This window comes from Ixodes scapularis, unplaced genomic scaffold (genome assembly GCF_016920785.2).
Source record: "Ixodes scapularis isolate PalLabHiFi unplaced genomic scaffold, ASM1692078v2 PGA_scaffold5__190_contigs__length_132052651, whole genome shotgun sequence".
Classification (NCBI taxonomy): Eukaryota; Metazoa; Arthropoda; class Arachnida; order Ixodida; family Ixodidae; genus Ixodes; species Ixodes scapularis.
This window is the reverse complement of record NW_024609880.1, coordinates 19284597-19308140: the sequence shown is the minus strand read 5'-3', so window position 1 is coordinate 19308140 and position 23544 is coordinate 19284597. Positions and strand designations below refer to the sequence as shown.

General features: G+C 47.0%; 1 protein-coding gene across 1 annotated transcript in view; it reads right to left on the bottom strand.

Annotated features, from left to right (window-relative positions):
• Positions 1 to 20694: 20694 nt before the first annotated feature.
• Positions 20695 to 23544, bottom strand: part of LOC8051647 (neuroligin-1) — a 151663-nt gene continuing 148813 nt past the window's right edge. Inside the window, exon 9 of the mRNA XM_040504743.1 lies at positions 20695 to 20731. Coding sequence (XP_040360677.1) covers positions 20695 to 20731 — 37 coding nt within the window. The remainder of the gene's footprint in view (positions 20732 to 23544) is intronic.

Here is a 23544-nt window from a genome sequence, read left to right as displayed (position 1 = left end):
CGACCACAAGCCATGACCATGCAAGGGAAGCTGGAAGCCTTCTCAGGCAAGTCATGGACATCGTGGTTAGAACGTCTTGGATTTTACTTCGTTGCCAATGGCACCAACGCCATGGATAAGAAGCGAGCGCTACTTTTAACGCTGTGCGGCCCAGAGACGTACGAAGTGGTACAAGCATTTGTCGCGCCCAGAGGACACGGCGATGTTAAGTTCGATGAGCTCGTGATCATCCTTGGTGCTCACATCTACCTTCGATCTCCAGAGCGTGTGGGATTTCCCTTGCTGCTACCCGTCTCGGAGAATGACACAGCACACCGGTTCAACAACACGTAAACATTTAATGAGCGCAATCGCCTGCGCCGCGATCCTAACAGCCCCCGCGCATCCGCTGCGACGGCCTTTTATCAGCGGCGGAGCGCCGCTCGCGTGGCCAGTTGCCCTTGGCCCCCTCGTGGTCAAGATGACCCCTCATGATTGTCGGAGGGGCACCCTGGGCCAACCGCTTGGAATCGCCCGGTTGCCCACAAGCTCTATAGCCAGTTTAAGTTTCAACCCCGAGACCAATTACCGGAAACATTAATAAGCAGCTACGTTGCGACTTTCAAACAGCTAGCAGACGACTGCAATTTCGGCATCTTGGCCTCCGTAACTACGCATATTGCTTCGACAACAGCGCAGCTTCCAGCGTCGCAGTTACCAGCGTCGTCTCAAGCATTCGCTGCTGCAGCTGGCACTGAGCAACAAGCGATGCCACAAGTGGACATTAAACTGCCGCTAGAAGTGATGCTGCGTGACCCGTTCGTCTGCGGTATTCGCAACGAACTTCTGAAGCAACGCCTGTTTGCTGAGAAGGACCTAATGTTCTCCAGCGCATTGCACGTTGCCATCAGAGCAGAGAGCGATTACAAGCCACAGAAATCCATCAAAAAACAAGGAGCACCAAATAAACAAGACACTGAAGCCAACAAGAATTCTGCTTCACACACAAAAAAAAAAAAGAAAACGTCGATGCTATTGATGCACGGGTCAGAACGAGCCACAAGAGTGTCGATTCCAGAAGACTGATTGTCGGTACTCTAAGAAGACTGGACATATTGAAAAGGCATGTCTGGCGAAGAAGCACCAAGGCAGAGTAGGACGCAAGAAAACCAATCACGACGTCAAAGCAGTGATAGAAGTCGTGACCCAGCCGACGTGTTCTTCCAGAAGTTGATTGTATGAGCTAAACAAGCTGTCCACGACAAGGCATGTTCCCATATTTCACGTTTCTCTTTAGATTGAGGGCAAAACTCTTCAGTTCGAGGTTGTTTCTGGCGCCGCTTGTTCACTGATTAGTGAAGAGACATTTCGCTCCACGTGGCCTAAGAATTTTTTGAAAATCACGAAGAATGACTTTGAACTATACACTCGGAGTGATGAGGGCCTGAAACTTCTTGGGTCGCTTCAAGTGCATGTGTGTTTCAAGTCAAATGATTATATCCTTCCGCTGCTGGTGATGAAAGGGTCCGGCTGCAACCTTTTGGGCAAAGATCGGTTCGACACCCTTCACATCCGAGTACAGGGGACCAACCTGCTGCAGCAAAAACCACGCCGCCAGAGGTGGAAGCACTCCTTCAGCAGCATCCCAAGGTGTTCCAGGATGACACTTCCCGCTACATGGGACCCCCAGTGCACTTGAAACTCAAGATAGGACCAACGCCGAAGATTTGTAAAGCTCTCCCGGTTCCCCCTGCGCTCCGCGCAGCTGTAACGTTCGAGCTTCAGCAGCTACAGCAGCAAGGAATCATTGAACTAGTATAGCACGCTGAATTGGCTACGCCGCTCGTACTCGTCGGGAAAAAAAAGCGGAGCCGTCAGACTGCCTGGCGATTATAGGAGAACTGTGAACGCCCTATCGAAAAAGGCAATCTATCCGCTGCCTACATCAGGAAAGGTCCTGTCAAACCTCAGAGAAGGGACCATCCTCTTTACAAAGAACTTGTACCAAGCGTACCAGCAGTTGACGGTGACGGAGTCCACGGCAGCTGTCCTGACAATCTACACAATTAAATGATTGTACGGAGTGACACGGCTGCCATTTGAAATTTCAGCAGCGCCAGCGATCTTCCAAAGGATGATGGAGACGACACTAGCTTTCATCGAAGGTATACGCGTCTATCTTAACGATACTATTATCAGCGGCGCAACCATAGAAGAGTATACTGAAGGTTTCGACCAAGTTCTATCCAGGCTAGACAGCTCCGGTCTCAAAATCAAAACAGAAAAATGAAAGTTCGCAGTCTGCGAGGCTACATTTCTGGGACACAGGATTGACGCCGCAGGTGTTCATACAACCGCTAACAAGGTGCCAGTGACCCTCGATGCTCCAGAGCCAACAGAAAAACAGTAACTGCAAGCCTTTTTTAGGTTGCTAGCGTTCTACAATCCATTCCTCAAAAACAGGGCTATGGTCGTAGAAACCTCTTCAAGCTTCTTGAGAGGAACAGGCCATGGACGGGATGGACAGTCACAGGGAGGCATTTCGCAAACTTATGGAGTTTATTAAGGACTCTAGTGTTCTCAATCATTATGACGAAAATAAGCCTCTGATGCTGTCTTGGTACGCGTCTCCGTACGGTATTGGAGCAGTACTCGCTCAAAAAGTCCCCGATGGACGCAACGCTCCATTCGCTTTTGCGTCTTGGACAGTAGGAGCAGCGGAGAACTATTTCCAGTTGGATAAAGAAGAGTTGGCTATCATCTACGCTGTATACCATTTCCATGAGTACATCGCTGGACGGAAGGTCGTATCTACACAGACCACCAACCACTTTTTTGAATACTGGGAGGCTCGAAACTCATACCACAAGTTCTACCCCACGTATGACACTGTGGTGTATAAACCTCGGTGCCTACGACTAAGAACTAAGGCATAGACGAGGAAAACCACATCAAAACGCAGACGCCCCTGAGCCGGCTACCACTTCTTGCTGATATCGACGAACCCTGCATCACAGATGAGGTGTCGATGCTTGCATGCTCGACGATTCCCCTACTATCTCCATGAACGCACTGCAGCACTCACTCAACAAGACGAAACCTTAGCAATAGTTTACAAGGCTGTACATCACGGAAGCGCAAAAAAGCTCAACGGTGATGACTGCAGGCAATACAAAAGTCGCCAAAGAACTATTAAAACTTAACGGCTGCTTGACCAGGGGATCAAGGGGGGTCATACCCAGCGCAGCCAGAGCTCAGGTACTGGATATACTTTCTGCTGGTCATCGAGGTACGGTGACAATGAAGGCGGCTACTCGAGGCTACGTCTAATAGCCTTCACTCTTAGAAAAAAGGGTATGGATAGTCCTCCCTTAGGGGGAGGTACGGTCTTGTAACCTATGTTTCTTTAGGAAGAACTTTTGGCCCTGAAGCAGGGGAGCAAAGTTCCTCCGTCGCTTCCATCTCAATATGGCGGCCCCGAATCGAGCAAATCGAGCCCGTCTCTTGTACGGGACGGGAGGAGCAGCAAATAAAAGCGTAACACGAGCTTTCCGCGAACTGTGTTTATTTTCGAAGGCAGATTCCCCCCACAGGTACAGAAACTTGCGTTTCGAAAGCAGTTACTCAGTCTTCTCGCCGACAGCACTGCGATGTTAAACGGAGACAAACGATACCCAGTTACTTCGCGCACTTTGCGTCTTACCTTTGGTGTTCCTCGAAACTCAATTCCTTCGTCAACCGCACGTCACGGAGAATGGAAAACTCAATCCGCGAAACCAAAAGCCGCTTTCGAAAAAACAAAGTCGAAGCCGCTGTTTATCGCGTAGCGTGAAAGAAGGTTAAATCGCTAGCCACCAGATGGCAGGGTCAAGCAGAGTAATTGCAAGAAGCTAGGCTAGGTGGCGCTAGGTACCGCCAAATTCATGTTCTACAAAAAATAATTTGATTTTCTCAGGCCACTGTTGCGCATAGGGATCCTCTACTGTACACACATTACGCACAGTACAAGCATCGGTTGAACATACATTAAAGGACACATGCAAAGGAAAAAAACATTTTTTTTTAGACAGCTTAGATGGAAAAAGGATGTCATTAAACGATTTTACAACGAAGAAACAAAATTTTTAGAGCTATATTTACGGCGCTATATGAATTTGTAGTTGGCGCTCGCGGGAGCCGCCGCTGGTCATGTGGTAGGCCGGCGCGCCGCCGCGCTGCGTCGCCGCCGCACGCTGAGCGTTGTGCGAACGCCGCTTCAACGCGTTTCTTCAAGCCGCCGTCGCCGCCGCCGCACAAGTTCGTCTGCTTCGTGGCGCCACCGCCGTCGTCTGACCGGCGCACAGGTCTATCACGTCAGCTTCCGCTTTTTCACGAGTTTCCTTTGGGCTCTAAAAGTTACTTCTTCGTCTTGTTTTTTTGTTATACTTCAAACAAAGATTAATAAGTTACTTTTAGAGGCCATAGGAAGCTTCCGAAAGAGCGAAGCACCACGTGATAAATAAAGACCAGTCACGTGATAAATACGGATCACTTTTCCGCGGTGCCCGCGGGCGCCAACTACAAATGCGTTTTGCGCAGTAAATATAGCTCTAAAAATTTTTTTTCTTCGTTGTAAAATCGTTTTATGGCGTCCTTTTTCCACCTAGGCCGTTTAAAAAAAATGTTTTTTTCCTTTGCATGTGTCCTTTAAGCACATACAGCGGCACAGCACACTAACCCGAACACTACACCCGCGATCTGCGGTTCCGTCTTTTATACTGGTCGTTTTGAGCAGACGAAATTTCTCGGTGACTGAATAGGGAATAAAAAATTTTCCCAGCATGTTGATTTTTAGAGCACAGCTCTTAGTCGCCCGTTTCCGGCTTAAGCGGCGTCGGCGTCGCCGTCGGCGTCGGCATAACCACACGGTGCATTATGGGAAATGTCCCATAATGCACCGCGCGAGCCCCCCCCTCCCAGCGTCACGTGACTCCCCCTCCCCGAGGTCACGTGACCCCCTGAAATCACGTGACTCTCCTGAGGTCACGTGACTCAATTGAGGTCACGCGACCCTCTCCCCGAGGTCACGTGACCCCCCAAGGTCACGTGACCCCCCGATGACGTCATCATCACTGATGACGTCACCGGCATCCGCATCGTCATCGTCATCATCACTGACGACGTTATCAGTGACGTCACCGGCATCCAAATCGTCATCATCACTGATGACGTCATCAGCGGCGTCGCTGATGACATCAAGGACATCCGCATCATCATCATCATCATCACTGATGACGTGATCAGTGACCTCTCTGATGACGTCACCGGCATCCGCATCGTCATAGTCATTATCACTGATAACGTCATCAGTGACATCACTGATGACGTCACCGACAACCGCATCGTCATCGTCATCATCACCGATGACGTCATCAGTGACGTCACTAATGACGTCATCGGTATCCGCATCGTCATCGTCACTAATGACGTCATCAGTGACGTCACTGATGACATCATCGGCATTGTCATCGTCACGTGACCCCCAGGTCACGTGACCCTCCCCCCAGTACCCTTCCCTCCTCCTACTCAAGAGCTGTGCTCTAATTCGGCGTTACAGGGAGTTGTAAACGGCTTTCACTTTTTTCCAGCAATTTCATACATCTGAGTATTTTAAATAGCTCAGGGGATGAATCTCTTATTAAAAACCAAACGCTCGATGATGGCGTAATTATTTGAAAGCCAATAAATCAAGCCGCTCCAATGCGGTTCGAAGCCATGAGTTTGTTTCTCCGCACGGCAGGTCGTAGCTTGTCGTGCGGTCCATACCGGTAACAGTTTAACCATACCGGTCACCAGTTTGTCAAAGGGGTCGCCCGTATGGCTCAAAGGGGTCCCCCGTATGAGCCATAACGGTCACCTATTTGGACAAACAGGTCACTCCTTTGGCAAATGGGTCGCTCGTCTGGGCAAATGAGTCGCTCGTTTGGGCAAATGGGCGACTCGTTTGGGCAAAGTTGTCGCACGTTTGCTCAAACCGGTGACCATGTTGCAAACTGTACCGTTTTAATCAAACGGCTCTCCGGAGCCCGTTTGATATTGAACGTACAGATCGGCGGCGTGGGCACGCCTAGCGTTTCAGCCGTTGCAGCCAATGTTTCCGGAAGACTGGGAGCGCGGGTTCATCGATTTCAGATCGTCCGCGTAATGCAAGTAATTATATTTATATTTCAATTGCGCTGATGTTCGCTTATACTGCAACTAAAACTAACACGTTTTTTGTTGCTGTTTTACGTAAACGCGCGACGCTGGTGAGCCGATATTTTTGACAGAACTTTAATACATTGTCCATCTTTGTTGCCTCAATTTACTTATTCAGCTCGAATCTCTCGCAGAAGACGCAACCGCGTGAAAGAATGTACGTCAAGACCCCGTTTCACTTTAATTCAAGACGCAGAGAAGGTAGCACGCGTACGCGCGGCTGCAAGAACATCGAGCATTGCGAGAGCACGCCCGCCGTTGCAGCAGTCAAACTACGAGCTCGCGCTGAGTACTTTCTTCGCTCGGGCGCTAGCCGAGCTTCAGGCCGCCCCGCCGCCATTTCCAAGGTTCGAGCGTGTCGAGCGTGCTAAAATGCGCGCGCGCGCGCGCACGCGTGTTTCTTTCTCGAGGTTACAAAAGCACATCTCACTGGAATGCCTGGAGAGAGGGAGAGTGGCTGTCCCCGTGGTCCTCGCCCTTCCCTCCTCTCTTGTCACCCGTCACGTGATCCTCAGCCGCGCGCGAGCTACACGCTGATAAGCATCGAGATCCGGAAGGGTGCGCCTGACAGCCGCTTCTTTCTTTCTCTGCTTGTTGTCATCTCCAGCTCGAACTTCGCGCGTCCACCTGCTTCGATCTATCGCCTAACCCTGCGGTCTTATCAGGATGTCTCTCGACAACGTATTTGATGTGCACCAAAGCTCTCAGTGTTCGAAAAGTCCTACGCCTATATCGGCAACAAGCGATTCGTCAAAGAAGTCAGGAATTCTTGCGGTTTGGTTGGGTTCGGCAAATGACAGCTTGTGCGCCACATCGTGTTGAAACTTCCAAGGAGCCGTTCCCTTTCGTTTGTGTTTCTGTGGTTGTCCTGCTTTGACCGTGTCGACAAATATCACGGATTACATCTTTCAAGTCCGCTATTTTTATGGTAAGTGCGCCGCAACCTACTTCTTGGCAACGATTGACCGTTCTTCTACTCGTACTCTTCCAGATTATCTATATAATTATGCAGCCGCTATTCCCGCGGCAGCCGGGCGAATAATTTCCCGAAAGTCTACCTTCATAGTCTAGAATTACCTCGGTTCTTGTTTGGTTTGCTATCTTCTCAGTTGTATAAAAGCTTAGAGTGCCTCTTACATTTCACTGATCGCTTGCTTGTTTGTACTTGTCTACAGAAGACATAATAAACTTTGAGGAGCATTGAAAAAATCTTTTGTGTCTGTTTTCCTGTCCATTTGCAAGCACCTACGTGAGCACATTTGTTCTACGTGTTTCCTCCATGTTATAAATATGTTTATGAGTTTCGGAACGTCTTAAATAAGTTTAAGATAACCAACCCACCAGACGATTCCCATTTAGGGCTAGCGTATAATTTCCCGATTCGAATGGCACGTTCAAACGTGTGGTCACGTGCAAGGTCGAACGGGCACCCGTATCAAACGGGCACCTGTATCAAATGGGTACCGTTTCGAGCGGGTACCGTTTCAAACGGCTACCCGTATCCCATAATCACGTTTGATCCAAACGGGTCGACAAGTTTGCACCCGTTTGATTTACCAGTTTGGCACCCGTTTGAATTTCAAATGTTTTTTTTTTTCAGTAGGGTTACCCTATTGTCTTTTAATGCCAAAAATTCCCCACTGTAAATATACGTACTTTACGTCACGATTTCGTACTGTTGTCCTGGCCCCAGAGCGCAATCGCTCTCGGGGACGAGACAATTGACAGTCACATTGGCCACTGTACGATAGGAGCTTACTGTTCAGACCAGCGTTCCAACATGACTATCCGCATGTCGATCGATTGCACCTAATTCCTCAAGTGGCATTAAACTTTTTAATGTAAAGCGGAATGTCAACCTGCGACACCCCACCCCTCCGATCACGGCCCGACCAGCGGCATCAATGCCCCACCAGTTTACGATCTCATCTTGTTGTTAGACCACTGATACGCGAACACACGGTCAGATCGGCGATAATTCCAGTCTTCTGTTCACAACCCACAACACTGCCATCACGATGTTGCTGCTATGTTGCTGACACGCACAAATACAGAACTACGTTGAACGCCGGTTGCACTCGGCATCGGGAAACAGAACCGAACTCAGCACGGAAGGCACCCAGGCTGCCGTCAGCAAAACCTTCCTGTCTTGGACGCAGTTCCTGCGATTTCCGTAACGTCGAAAACGTCGACACAGTTACGCGTGGTTTCGATACTGTAGTTCCGTGCCGCGTGAGCGCGTGAGTCCCGCAATCCGGAAACGGCCATCTTACCCAGTGTACGTAGCGTTGCTGGCACTGCTCCGGAACTTCGCTGTTTCTAGCGGCTTCGTTTGCTCGTTTGATAAAATTAGTGATAAAAACGTCAATGCAACCGAAATGTTCTGCACGTTGAGACTAGAAGACGGAATTACAGGCGGCCTCGCTGCCGCTGAAGGTCAATCAACTCAATAGCTATTTATTAAACAGCGTGCGCGACCTGCTCGAAAAACGAAACCTAAAGATGATGAGTCGGAAGGGCGAAAGTTTTCTCCCGTCTGCCTGGAGAAGGAGAAAAACGTTTCGTTCCTCCCCTTTTCTCGTGTCCGCTTGGGGGCGCGTCAATAGACCGGAGGAAGACGCGTCGTTGGTACTTTTTTCCTCCATTTTTTCTTAGAGTGTAGAGTAGACAAGGATATCGAGGTGAAGGCAAGGACATGTCGCATTTGCCAACAGCATCAACGGGCATCGCCCAAGGCACCTCTTCCGGAATGGCAACGACCATTGAAGCCAAGAGACACTCTAGATGTGGACTTCGCCGGACCCGCTGTAGGAAAAATGCTATTGATAGTTGTTGATGGCATTAGAAAGTCGATCGGAGTTCGCCAAATGAATAACGTCAACACTGGCTCACTGATCCTAGAACTACGAAACTCTTTTGGAATGTTCGGAGTACCACGTAAGATTGTCAACGACAACGGTATATCGTTTGTATCCGCCGAGACCGAAGAAGTCTTACAGAATAACGGTATTCGTCACGTAAGAAGCGCCTCATGCAATCCGGCGACCAACGGCCAAGCAGTAAGAATAATGAATGAAACTAAACAGGCCTTTTCTACAGACAATACAGGAAGCTTTTTTTGCCGGCTTCTTGGATTCCTGCTCAAACAACATACCGTAATCAGTCTCACGACGGGAAAAACGCCGGCTGTGCTAATGTTCGGCCGAGAATTGTCAACAGCAATCACACGTCTACAACAGCAAAGAGAGCGAGATAAAGAAGCGAAACAACCAGTCACGACACCTAGGAAGCTTTTGGTGAACCGCAACATATTCATTAGACATTTCAGAGGAACACCGTTGTGAATACCAGGAAGAGCAGTCAAATGACTCAGATTCTGTTCTTGGGCTGTCAAGAAAAATGATGGCACTGTACGAAGGCACGAAAATCATATCAGAAATCACACAAAGACGCTTCAGGACAAGTGGTCACGTTATCATCTTCAGCAAAAGGCATCAGCAACAATGGCCAACAAGATTTACCGGCGCAGTGCACCATTCCGATGGTTGTGCAGCCATCAACAACAGAAGGACAGGAATCCAAAGAGGTTCAAGCTAATGTTAATCCTGATGGACAGATGGTTCCGCCACCTACCTCTAGACCACAACGTTCAAGAAGGCCTCCTGATAGATATGGCGACGGCATCTAGAGGGGGAAGTAGTGTGGTGGCCAGCGGAGCTCCACGAGACCATCAAATAACAAGAGGGATGTGCGGCCAGAGCGCGTGTCCGCAGAGCGCGATCTGGACACACGAGCCTCCAATGGCGCAGGACAGTTGTGCCGAACACTGACCTATCCTGGGCAATAAAACTAGGTATTCGGCCGGTAGCCGACCTGGTCTACGCAAATACAGCATTCCGCCGAAAACCCTTCCAGCTTTTGTAGGAAGTAAGCAGCTAGCTGACGCTAGATGCCATTCAGGCCATCAAGCAGCGTTGTGAATTTAAAGCTAAGCGTTCACAATCTTTATATGTTTGCGTATATGGCACTTTCGCTTAGTATGTCTGTTGTATCTGCACGAGTTGTAGCATTTCACTTGGCTCTGGCTTAAAGTAGAATAGTGTATAATAATGGGAAATTACTATGAGTGATAGTGCTTGAGTCCTAGGCAGGGTACTATTACGTCGCGCACAGGTCCGCGTGCATGATCGAGAAAGGCACTTCTTCGTTCGTCTGGAAGATTCTCGTTTACTTTTACCCCGATTGTAAAAGATGAGGAAGCCAAAATGACATTGCTTAGTCAGACTCGTCCTAGTTGATTCACAAACATTCCAGGCCGAATATTCGAGATGCTGAGTGTAGAATATACGGAGATGACTGCGACTTTGCTGACTCACTCCTATTCTCCAGACGACAAGGCCCATTCACTTTCGCGCTAGTCAGCTGTCACGTCGACCCATCGTCGCTCGCTGATGCCGTCTTTGACGCTCGCGCCTTTTTTCTCGAAGTTTTGTTCAGCATTTTCTTTCTGGCACGAGTTTGCCGATGAAAACACTATTTTCAGTTCAATATTCACCGTCTCTTCGCCTTCATCCTCCACATCTCTGGTGGAGGTCGGGCAACTTTCTATGTACATTGCTAGTATATCCCCCGAAGATCCATCGAAGCAGGTCAATTTAAAGCCGGGGTTCCATCTTCTTTAAATCCAGACAAAGCTCGAGCAAACAACTGCATCAAGAAACAACCCTCTGGAATTTGAACATCTGCCGGACAAGCCCCCCAAAAAAAAGAAAATAACACCGCCGCCTTCGATCACCAACTCGATCGTCATTATGCTCGTCAGCCCTGGACAACTGCTTCCTTCCGCCGCTTTGTTAAGACAGACATCAAAGGCAGGATCAATTAGTACGAGCGAGTAGCCAGGCACAATGGGTTGACGCTTGAACCTTCAGAACGTCTAATTTTCCTTCGAGGGCACGGTGCGACTGTGGATCGATAATCATGAAACCTCGATTACGGCATGGGACCAGCTGAAAGAGCTTTGACGGACGTTCAACAGTCTTCGCCGACGGGAGAGATCCGATGAAGTCCTTCGAACGAGGACGCCAGGTCCCAACGAGAGCATAACCAGCTACGTTACGTTGAAGACGTCCTACACCTGAGTGCACGCGCCGACCCTCAGGCAACGGAAGAAAAATAATCTGAAGATTCTCATGTGCGGCGTAAAGGAGAACACATTTGGAGGTCTTGTGCGCAACCCACCTGCAACCATCGAGGCTTCCGTGACAAAGACGGGAACATCAAACGCGCCCTTCTCGCGAGAGCCACTCAGTACCAGCGATTATTCGTCGTCGCTGGCACCACGCCGTCCATCTGCGTAATTGGCTTGAGTTCAACCGACCTGCACAAGATCATCCGGGACGTCGTCCGGGAGAAGCTTTAAAAGCTGCTCCCCCTTGCTGTGCTCCCAGCCTTGTTTTCAGTCGTCGAAATTGTACGCGACAACATTCAACAAGCACTCTAGCCTTTAACATTTGTAAAAATTGCCGTCCCGGAGAAGCCGACGTTGACCTACGCCGCCATAACCCAAAGTCCGCCACCGGTTGCCCGCCGGTTGCACCCGGCGCCTTCTCGATGCGACACGCCTGTACCTTAGTGCGCTCAACTCCAAGATGAAAGAATTCAGTACGTCCGCCAACAAGAAACGGCGCCAAGGAAGACAGACACCTTTAGAGTGGCTGTCCGATGTGCGCTCTTCTTCACTTGCAGGGAAGCCGGCGCCCCTACTGACGACTTGGGCTGCGCGGGTTCCACCCGAAGGACCCGCGCTCACAGTACGGTTTAACGTCCGCGAGAAGTCGTTGAGTACCTTCGCCGTCCACTGTCTCCTGTGCAAGCTCCGCCCCGAGAAACTAGTTTGACTTATCCGCCACGCATGCGTCACAACTTCTTATGTTTTGACGGGAAAGTCTGTCTCCCCTGCCTCGACGGGTAAAGAAAACGAAGAAATGCCAGTCGGTGTTATTGCCGAGGTCGAACGACGCAAATATCCTACACAAAAGTCAATGAACAACGTCGCTAGAATAAACACTAGCGACGAGATATATTAGAAGTAAGTTTCCACGGCGGTGTCAAATAACCTCGACGGTATCATCGACTGCCATATAGCGACGGCACTCATTGACACCAGAGCAGTCTATTCCTTTTTTTATGAAAAGCTGGCTCGCCGCTCTTGGAAAGTGATGACGCCGAGTGATGACCCTAAAAGGTTATTTGACGCCTTTGAGACTTCAACTACGAAGTGCTTTCCGATGGAACCCTACAATCAGGACGCCGCCAGCCGCGACCCGAAGCATTGCACGTCGTTCACATCAAGCCGTACTATGCTCGATATGAGGAAGGACTATTTATGGTTGAGACGACCCCGCTGTTTACTCATATCTGTTATTTGGTCTAGCGTTGTGTTAATTTATTTACGGTTGCATCGGGGCGATATACTTTTAAAAGGGGGAGTAATGCCGCATGCATAACCTAGATCAAACGCTTTCCCGTGCATCTAAATGATTCGAGTCTACTTGTACGCCGAGTGTAAAAGACAAGGAGGCCATAATGGACTTGTTTAGTCAGTCTCGCCTTAGGTTAATCCCGAACATTCCAGGTCGAAAGGTCGAAGTAGATACCGAGCTGACCGCAGCGACTCACTCCTACGCTCCCGACGACGAGGCACATTGACTCTCGAGCTAGTAAGCTATCGCGCCGAAGGACCGTCGTTCGCTTGAGACGCCGTGGACGCTCGCTGTTGCGTTCTCGACGGTTTTTTTTTTTGTTTTTTTTTTCTTTTTTTTTTTGTTACAAGTTTGTTTATTAAACGTTTAAGTTCATTATTTATCCTTCTTTTGCCTTCATCTGTGGTAATACAACTGTGGCAAATTTAGGAGTCCTTGCCCTAAAATCGTAAGTTCCGTATCTTGTTTATGTCTACAATAGGGCTGTACAAGCAATGCAGATCTACCTTCAGTGTCTGATTAAGATTTAGCGCAATAAATCCAACGTCTTGCAACAGATGAGCTGCAGGAGAGATTCTAAACGCCGACTCCAGATAACTAGTGGTACTGTGCCACTAAGACGACCATATTATTTTTTTTGGCATCACGGAGAGGGGGAAAACACCTGCAAAAGTCATTTTTAAAATGACCCCCTAGAAACAAAAAAAATCTACAGAGACACTTAAGACTGCATACGTGTGGGAATGCGAAAGCACGACGCACGCACAAGGCACAATTTCAGTCAGCCGGAACCGCGGAGCCGCCGTGGCGTCGGGGAAGCGTGCACGTCCCGCACCCCGGAGACCAGGGTTCGATTATCACCCATACCGAAATCTACAAAACTTTATTTTCGAGCCCATAAAATTGCTTCGTTTAGAGGTACCTACCTGGAAAATTCTTCACGTGTTTTTACTCTGCGCTACGCCGCCAGCTGTTCGGCTGTCTTCTCAGCTATTATGACGCCATTGCTATCCCAGGCAGCACACAGTATTGAGTCAATATTGGCGTCGGATCGGAGCAAATCGGGCCGATTTCATTCTGATACTGCCGATATTGGCGGTGAATCGTAAAGATTGGGCCAGTATTACTGTGATGCGGCCGATGTCGGGGAACATCACTTGGGTCGGCCAACGTTACGCTGATATACAGTATCCAGCGCCGTTTTGCGGTAATTTGTCGGGACTGAACCGGCTATATCGGCCGATATTAGGAATTCTTGACCGTTTCTAAAACGATACGGAATCGTGGTCAATCGCGCCGGCCAATCGCGGCGGGCGCCGCTGTTTCCACGGGGTGCGCCGAAGGCGTGCCGGGCAATCAGCGGCGGGAACTGTGTTCTTCCGTACAAACGAACGGAAAAACTTTTTTTACGGTAACTTTTTTTGGAGATTAGTACAAAGCGGAGGGGGGGGGGGGAGGGGGGGGGGCGTGATGTTTTCTAAAATCTTTAGTTTGCAAGGTTTGCGGCACAATTAATATTGTTTCTATAAAACCATATCTCAGCGGTGATTTCAGGTAGAGCGTCCCGACCTAGGTGCACCCCAACTTCGGCAGTAATTAGCGACGCGCCCGCTTGGGAGTCGGGGGTGGCACCCTTTATTCGGGGCCAAAATGGCCGATTAAAGCCACAATGGAAGTCTCGTGCAGTTCCTCGAGTGGCCGATGAGGAAAAAACGGCGGCGTTGCGATCGCTATTAGCTCGGTTCTCGAGTACGGATAGGTGCCACTTTTTCAGAGCAGGCTCTATTTTTTTCAGAGCGGGCAGTTTCCCAACTGATCGGTTAATTCTATAGTAACGTTGGTTTGGCCCAAGTCGGCTGACACCGCAGCAGCTGCGGCCATGTTAACCGATATTCGCCCATCTCTGCCCAGTACTCGAATATTCGCCCATCTCAGCCCAGTACTCGAATGATATCGCCGATTCTGGCCCATTTTTGAAAGATCGTTAACCATTGTTGGCCCAATACTGGGCCAAGGTGTAAACGCGAAACTGGGCCAATATTGCGTGCAATATTCCCTCGACGCTGGTCCAGTGTCGACGTGCTGCCTGGGATACAGCTACATGACAGATCGCAGCCAATGGGAATTTAGGTGCCGTTCTCATGTTGTGGCGGCTTCGCTCCATGGATCAGTGCATGCTTTAGCATTAAAATGATGCGCCTAATCACAAATGTGACAATGCGCATTGCACTGTGACTAGTGTGTGGTATTTGTAAGTGTAGGATTTTCTATGTCTGTTTTGCAATAGAATATAAGCACTGGTTTCAAAAATCACGCAGAAGTACCATTACTTATAAATAAGCCCCTAATTTAGTTCGTTGCTATCTTATTCCTGGTCATGTATGATTTCTTGGTACCAACAAAGAGGCATTGAATTTTATAAATATCGTTTTGTTTATAAACGTAAAGAGGTAGTAGTGTCGAAAGAAAAGGGAATGTTCCTAATTTGGTTTAAGAATAAAAATACCAAGCCTAACGCAACTTTTATTTGGCGCGCAACGGAATTCAGCGTGTGTTGTATGACAGCCAACCTGGGGTATTTTTAAGGTACAAAATATCAGTTATTACACGACCACATGCCGCTATGATTATTTGATAATAATAATAATTGGGGTTGCGTGGTTCCTTGGCAAATAACAGAGAGAGCGGATCTTCTATCAAAAGCGACAGTGGGGTTGTCTAACCCCACTGTCGCTTTTGACAGAAGAAAGAAAGAAAGACCTGAAGTTTTTTAAAGTTTAAACGTTTGGCCGTAGCGCAGGGCAACCAGCTAAAGAAATTTGCACCTCCATAAATAAAGTTCAAATATTCGCCGAATGAGCATAAAGCGGGTGCACATTGCCCGGTGAAATTTCCAGCCATTTAGTTTCCTTTTCGTGACAAATGATACCAAAAAACTTGCCAAGGTAAACTGCCAACCTGTTCACAAATGACCGAGTTACAAAAGGCTGTAACTTGTGGCGCCATCTCGCGGTAAGCGCAGTTAACTTATGACACAGTATATAACCCAGTTGCTTTGCCTATAGTGAGATGGCGCGGCAAGCAACAACAATTGCTGACTTGGTCATGCGTGAACACGTGAGCAGTTGACGCTGGCAAGTGTGTTTGTATACTTTTTTTTTGCAGAAATGGAGCTGCGCTTTGAAATTTTACCTGGCAAGGCCCGCCACCTGAATGCACATTCATGAAAGTTCAAGTTTTATGTTTTTCAATTGAATATGCCATTTGTTTGTTTGTTTCGCAGCACTGGAATTAATTTTGGACACACTATACTTACAATAAAAGTCTCAGAAATTGTTTCGCAGGGAACAAAATATCACTTTCATTTTGTCAATGCTGCGGCACATTGCCACTCTACTCCGGGAAAGTCAGTTTGAGGCTGTCGCGTGTCGTTTGCAAAACACGCAAATATAAATACACAACAAAAATGAAGTTCGCAATTTTTTTTATCTACCAAACAATGCTTGAACTTGTCATCCTCTCACTTGGTGCGCAACGCAGTAAGCGTTGATGTGAGCCATACCTTTTTGTATGCGACATCTGGCCGCCCAACTTGGTCACCTGAGCAACGAAGACAAACAATACGCTCCGCAAGGCGCTGCGCAAGTCGCACTCCGACTAACTCGTGTGTGTCTTTATATTGGTGTATCATTTAGAATAAGTTGACTGGAAGAACTGCACGGAACGCTTTCATTCTTAGACGGATGCGGTACAACGAACTCGGCTCTGTTTTATTTTTATGTAAAACGCGCACTGCGCCCTCCTCTCTGCCTTACAGCTTCTTAAGGCAATCAACAAAAAAAATTAAAATTGGAACTAAGTGATAGTATGAAGGAGCAATAAATGTTCTGCCTTGCGTTTGTGTGTAGCCTGGTGATACAATGTGTTGCACCAGGTTGCCGGCATCTGAAATTGTCTCTGTCCATTTCCAACCGCGAGGTAGCCAAGTACGATGGGTCACGCAAGCTGCGGCTTGCCGCTGATAGAAGGCCGGCGCAGAAGTGTGCGAGCCGGCTTTTCGGTCGCGGCGCGCTGCGATAACAATCAATAAATTACTACATGTCCTTGAATCAAAGCAATCTACCATTTTCAGGAGCGGGTACAAGCCAGCCAAATCCTACAAATCCGAGCAGTAAAACAATAATAAAGGTTGTTTTTCCTTGCTGAAATATTTCGATAGATGAGGACTGAACAAGCTCACAATAAGATCGCCCGTGCAAAATTACATAGCCTTTCACTTTTAACAAAAACTGGCCTATAATAAAATGTAGGAAAACGCAGAGGTTGCTTTTATTTCTTACTTCATAAATCATCAAGAAACATTTAATATATGTCTTGTTTGTACTCCCATTAGCTACAGGATAACCGCTAAGAGCTCTCCACAAATGTGCCGATTCATTTCACCCGCAGAATTATTTTGCATGATGAATGACCGAACGGTTAACTAATGTTGTGCTGCTTAATTTTTTTTTTTATGTTCATCGCTTTCTTTTATATTCCTTGCCTCATTCGGTGCCACCTTATTTTTTCAGTCACTGGGACTTACTGTCTTTGAGACAATCCCTGATTTTTACGTATCATTCTCTTAGATTACCGCTGACTTCAAAATGTCCGCATGAACAATATAGGTCTTTAGCTGAGGCCCTCATTGACGATAATAATATAAACAAATCTCCATTTCTCGCATTTTCCAAAGGCGTTCTAAATGCATGGCTAGTATTGGGACTCTTCGTGCTTCTTCCTTTGGGGAAACAGTAAGGAGGCCACACAAGGGCACATTGCGAGAGTGTTGCGAATAAATAGAGCCGTCACAGTCGCCCTTAACATTGTGACGTCAGGCGACGCCCTAATGTCTGAGGCCATGTCACCTCATGACTCACCTGACGTCATGGCTTCACGTGACGTCATTAAGTCACGCAACTCTTGATGTCACGCGGTGTCATAATGTCGCGTCACACTCTGACGTCATCTAGTCAACCTGCTGCGGACACAATATTGCTGAAGCTGTCCTTACAAATCCGATGCATTTCTTAAGGATCATTTCAGCGAACTGGTATGTTGCTCTCGACTATGTAGGTCATTCAAAAAGATAAATTGTGTTTGTAAAAAGCAGGCCTTTGCTAGTTGTGAGAGGCGAGCGCTGGCCGTCATGTGCTCTCAGCTCTCTCAAACAGGAGTTCCTGGAAAAACCGTGCGAGAGAAGTAGGTGTTATCTTAAAGGCGGTTCTTCCATGCTCGTAATTCGTGGCCTCTTTTGCAGCCCCTATAAGGCTCTGGCAGCGGCAGCTCTCCCTGATTGTACGTTAGAGCTTAAGGAGTTTCTTTACTATTGGTTCGTAATATATTGAAAGCCAACGCCACTTTGTTTTTCTTTCTTGATGGAGCATTAAACAAACAAGAGAGTAGGTTCGTTAATTGAGTCTCTTCTGTCCGTAAAACACACTTTTAAGCGGATTTATCCTACATCCCCTCTCGAAAGAAAGGCAGCCATGTGAAGAATGAAACACATGGCACAAGGGCTGGGACTGGGTAGGTCTAGGGACATGTTCCGAGACCGACAGGGCTACACAGCGCGCACGGGACCGATAATCGTGTGATGTTACACTACGTTCATTTGCACCAAAAACGTGCCCCAAATTGATGTTCGATGCGTTGGTTGATACATTTTGTGTCGTGTGTTTCCGGACAGCGTCGAAGTTTAGTCACTTCGGGTCGTTGCGAGTGCATGACAAACCAATATTTTGAGTTAAAGGTAATGCTTTATAAGTGTTTTTGAGACAGATGTTTATGGCTCCTGGCAGCCGAAGCCTAAGTTTGAAAATCTCGCCCAAGTACTTCTCGGAAATCTGGCGCGTAGCTATTCATGGTGGCAGATAGAAAAAATGACATTAAATGATCAGGTAGAAAATTAATCAAAGTTTTTTTGATTTAGAAAGGCTATGTGCCCCAAAACATTGAAAATCACGTTTTATAACCTTAGAATCCCAACTAAGAATACAGTTTTGAGAAGTATAGCACTTCCGATCTAAATAACCGTCCGACGTAATTAACGGTCACACTATATCAGTAAATGGCAAAACCGATGCATCAGAAGTATTGGCTTACATTTCTTGACTACTGGAACTGTATAAAGCAATCTGAACAAACCATATAGCGGCAGTTTCTAAAAAGCGAACCCTTTCGTCTCGTACTGGCAGTAGAACGAGTGACGCAGACACGCTTTAAGCGCTTTAACCACGGTGCGACACTTGCTCGATAAACCATTTCACATGTGAAAATAAGAGCGCTTTACAGCCTTCTTTTCCCTATTTTTTATTTGAAGATGAACCGAAGTATAGCGCGTATTTTAAAGAAAACAAGCTTTTGGGGTGACTATTGCCGGCTTTCTCAAATCCCACAAGACGACGTTTCTTACCTCAGACAGTTTGAACAAATAAACAAAAATGTCAAGGCGATCGCACGCGCAGGATAGGCAACGCCATCTGAATAATGCATGGCCCGTCCAAACCTTTTTCCCCACCACGAAACATCATCGCGCCTTGCTCTACATTATGACAACGTGACTTCCTGAATGAACCAAAATGTATAGCGAGACTTGAGGCAGCGCCTCACTCGAGTTGGAAGTCCAAAATAGGACAGTGCACCTTGAGAGCTTTTTCGGCGGTGAAAAAGTGTGCTGGGGTCTGACAATATCGTTTTGCTTGTTGGATATTGCGCTGCGCATCCATTTTGGTTCCCTGGGTATTTGAATGCTTCATTTTGCCTTTCTTCCGATAAGGTGTTGCTCAGTTTGCTTTGCCGAGTTGTTACATGCAAGCAAGCCTCAAGTGGGTGCGCACGTGCAAGATCCTTATTTATGCGATCATCGGACTGATTGAATATTTGTTAGCTCTCAATATAAGTAAAAATATTCAAGGGCTTTTCGTAGTTGAAACTCTGCACACAAAACAGGTAAAACGAATGAAACTTTGGTAGATGTAGGAAATCATTTTCACCTCCCTGAGCAAATTTCTGCGAAACACAGCATTAAAAACGTGTGTGATCCATCAGAGTAAATAAAAGTGACAACTTAGATCTAGAATAAACATAAAAAACATAGTGCTATCAGTTATATATTGTTACGCGTTCGCTTTTGTTTTCTCCCAGGATAGATGACTCGTCAAGAAATGAAAGTTTCTTCGTATGCAGGACCGGGCAGTAAGGCACAATGCACGCTAGAGCATCGAACCTGCCGGACATTACGATTCCACAGCTCAGTTCACGCAGGACGTTGAACGTTTACAAATGTTTAAAAAAATCATAACATGTTTTTGTTTGTTTTTTAGCGCGTGGTAGTTGTTATGGTAACTTTGTTAAAACAAAGTTTCCATTATGGTGACTTCTGCTTTGGGTTTGCACTGTACGCGTGGTATCATCCTCCCATTTATTCCCGGTCGTCTCTGGCTCACAAAGGCCGGCTCAGAGTCACGCACACACACGACGAGAACAATAAAAACTCCGCTTCTTTCTCAACCGCTTCTCCCTCACTCGCGCACATGTACCAGAAGCTGCGCGCGCGCACTAGCACATACCTTTTTTCGCACACACTCACACATGCATTCACAATCAAGGCGGAAAGTGTGTACTGTATGTCTTCCTTCCTTTTTCTAAGTCTTTGTCTTTGGTAGAAAGGGACTGCAACAATAATACAACGCGGGCAGCGAGGAGTTTCTTACAAGCGATCGTGGTGCTCTTGCACTCGAGAGTTCTCGGTGGCGTGGTTTCCGGCCTCCCGCTATGCCGATGTTGTTCTTTTGTTTCTTTTTTTCGTTCCACTTCCGCGGAAGGGGATCATCAGAGAAGGCGTCGGATCGGCACCGGCGCGACGTTGGTCATTGTCTCTGAGCAGTCACGCTTCCGATATAGTCTTTGAGCGTGCGCTTGGAAGAGAGGCCGAGGCTGAAACCACCCGCTGTTAGACGGTCGTCTCCTCTCGGCGATCTCGGAAGCTTCTGCATAGGGGGGAATAAGAAACATACAGAGGAAGACTCAAAAAAGGTGTTTTTTTTTTCGGGATTATTTTTACCTTGAATACTATCTACACAATGCCGCGGTGAGCATTTTCCAATGTATTGAGCTCAAATTAAAGAGTTTAGCAAACGTTTTTTTTTTTTTTTTTGAAAGCCCGTAGTGACCAGGGTATGAGAGTATGAACATTCTTTGAAGCGGCAATGCCAGCCCCTAGTGCCTACAATGTTCTACAAGAACAGTGTCCAAAAACTCTCTTTCATTGAAGGGCGCCTGCTTTCGCCCTTGCTCCGGCTTGGTATGGGGCTTGTAAAGACTAAAAACAAGAGTCACTTGCTTTAGAGAGCGCACACCGGCTGCGTGAGCGACTGTAGAGTGTGAAACGTCGAAGAAGGAATATCGGATATTCCTTTCTTTCAGCATTATTAAGTTAACTATACGTTGTTATAAAAAAAAAGAAATGCTGTATATTTTACTTGATTAACTGCATACGCCGAAAGACCAGTGCAGTAATCTTCACGCATATACGTCATAAACTTAGCTTAGTTTATGCCGTTAGCACAACAGCCCTTTCGCCACAATTTACTTGTTTAAAAATAAAGCACGAATCTTTTTTTTATTCTAAAGGCCTATCAATCCTTCGGTAGATGCTTTCCCCCGGAACAAGCAAAAGAATCTTTAGAACAATTCGTTGGCAACAGACTTTTTTTCCGAGTCATTTTCTTCATAATGAGCGAAATATAAGACACTGATCTCTGTAATTGCCTCTGGGGTCTGTGTATAACGTTAATTCAGGGCAAGACACAAATCCAACGTCAGCAGGCGAGCAGCCTTGGGGTGCTTTCGATTCATTGAAGTAAATGTGCAGCTGAGACACGATTTAAAGCCAACAGTTCAATTCTGATACTTCCACCTTGGCTAAACTTCGCATGAATTGCCGAAGGGCCTTGCTACTACCTATTACTTCTGAATCACAACTAATGTGCAATGACTTTCGCTTTTTGTGCGATAAAAGTGTCCCGTAACAGATCGGTTGTGGTTAACGAATTGGGAGACCATTTTGTTGACAGTAAGCAAGGATTCAATTAGAGCTATGAAAGTCGCGAGCTTTATAGGGTATATTTACACGATGACAGATAGTTAGCTTTTAGGTGTGCATACCCAAAGTTTCTCGTATTTATCATCTGGGATATCTTGAAAAAGGTTGCCTGCACGTGCATATAGAACTCAAAAGCAGAGTAGAACATCGGCAGTATAGCAAACTGAACAGCATCAATAAACTCATCCGTTACTGCCTAATACTGGTAGTAAAGCAAGTACAATTGGAGAGTTTCGGAACAGCCAACACAAATACTCCTCTAAACCTCGTAAGGCAGACTTTCACCGTATGCTTTTTACAAGAAATTTGCACTTGCTATTTTGTTCGTATAAGGGAGCGGAAAACAAACAGCGCAAGGACAAGGACAGAGTAGAAGGCGGTAGACACACACAGCGCTGACTTACAACTGAGCTTTATTGGCACTGACAACCTGTATAAATACACAATTTGCCCTGCCCAAAAGCCAAGAAAAAAACACAAGAGGAGGACTACACGTGTTCCTAGAGTCATCTGCAGGCGCCGTTGCTCTCCGATCTGAGCAGAAAAATACACTCCTTTTCCGTCAAGGCAAGTGACGGGGCACTAACACACTCAGAGCCCCATTGCCCAATGGCGCGGGCTTCTATAATCTCACGTGTCAGTTTCTCTTTTTGTTTACTGATGACCGTGCATCGTTCAAAAAACGGAGTACATCCGCAATCGCGGCAATGCACCCCAAGGTGCCCCGACACAACCTGAGACACATTATATCAGGTTGTGTCGGGGCACCTTGGGGTGCATTGCCGCGATTGCGGATGTACTCCGTTTTTTGAACGATGCACGGTCATCAGTAAACAAAAAGAGAAACTGACACGTGAGATTATAGAAGCCCGCGCCATTGGGCAATGGGGCTCTGAGTGTGTTAGTGCCCCGTCACTTGCCTTGACGGAAAAGGAGTGTATTTTTCTGCTCAGATCGGAGAGCAACGGCGCCTGCAGATGACTCTAGGAACACGTGTAGTCCTCCTCTTGTGTTTGTTTTCTTGGCTTTTGGGCAGGGCAAATTGTGTATTTATACAGGTTGTCAGTGCCAATAAAGCTCAGTTGTAAGTCAGCGCTGTGTGTGTCTACCGCCTTCTACTCTGTCCTTGTCCTTGCGCTGTTTGTTTTCCGCTAATATGAATGACCAACTAGCCCAATCGTCAACACTACTGTATAAGGGAGGTTGACGCTGGTACTCATATGGTTGAGCAAGATTGTTTGCTCCGTTTACTGTTATGTAATTTTTACCTGTGATTTATTGTTCAAAGTGAAAAAGAACACTTTCCTTTTAAGTTGCTTTATTTTTTCAAGTAAAAGCTTATGTGCTTATTTAATCTGAAGTACATTTTTATGGGCTTTTTTTTCTGACTGACCGTAAGAGCTTAATGTGATAAAATAATCGTGCCATTTGCATGCTTTCAAGTAAGTAACCTTCTAATAATAATGATTGCATAACAAGCCAGTCTCCTGATTTCATCTCCCTTTATTATAATTATTCAAGCATGATTATAACCCCCTCCCCCCCCCCCCCCTCAAATGTTTCGACTGAACGAAATCCTACTTGAAATTACCCGCTCAACCCAAATGATACATAGGGCAAAGGTTTATATTTCACGGCTTTGACACTCGCATTGCGTAAAACGCCCTACTGGTTAGAGCCAGAGGGTGAAGACAACAA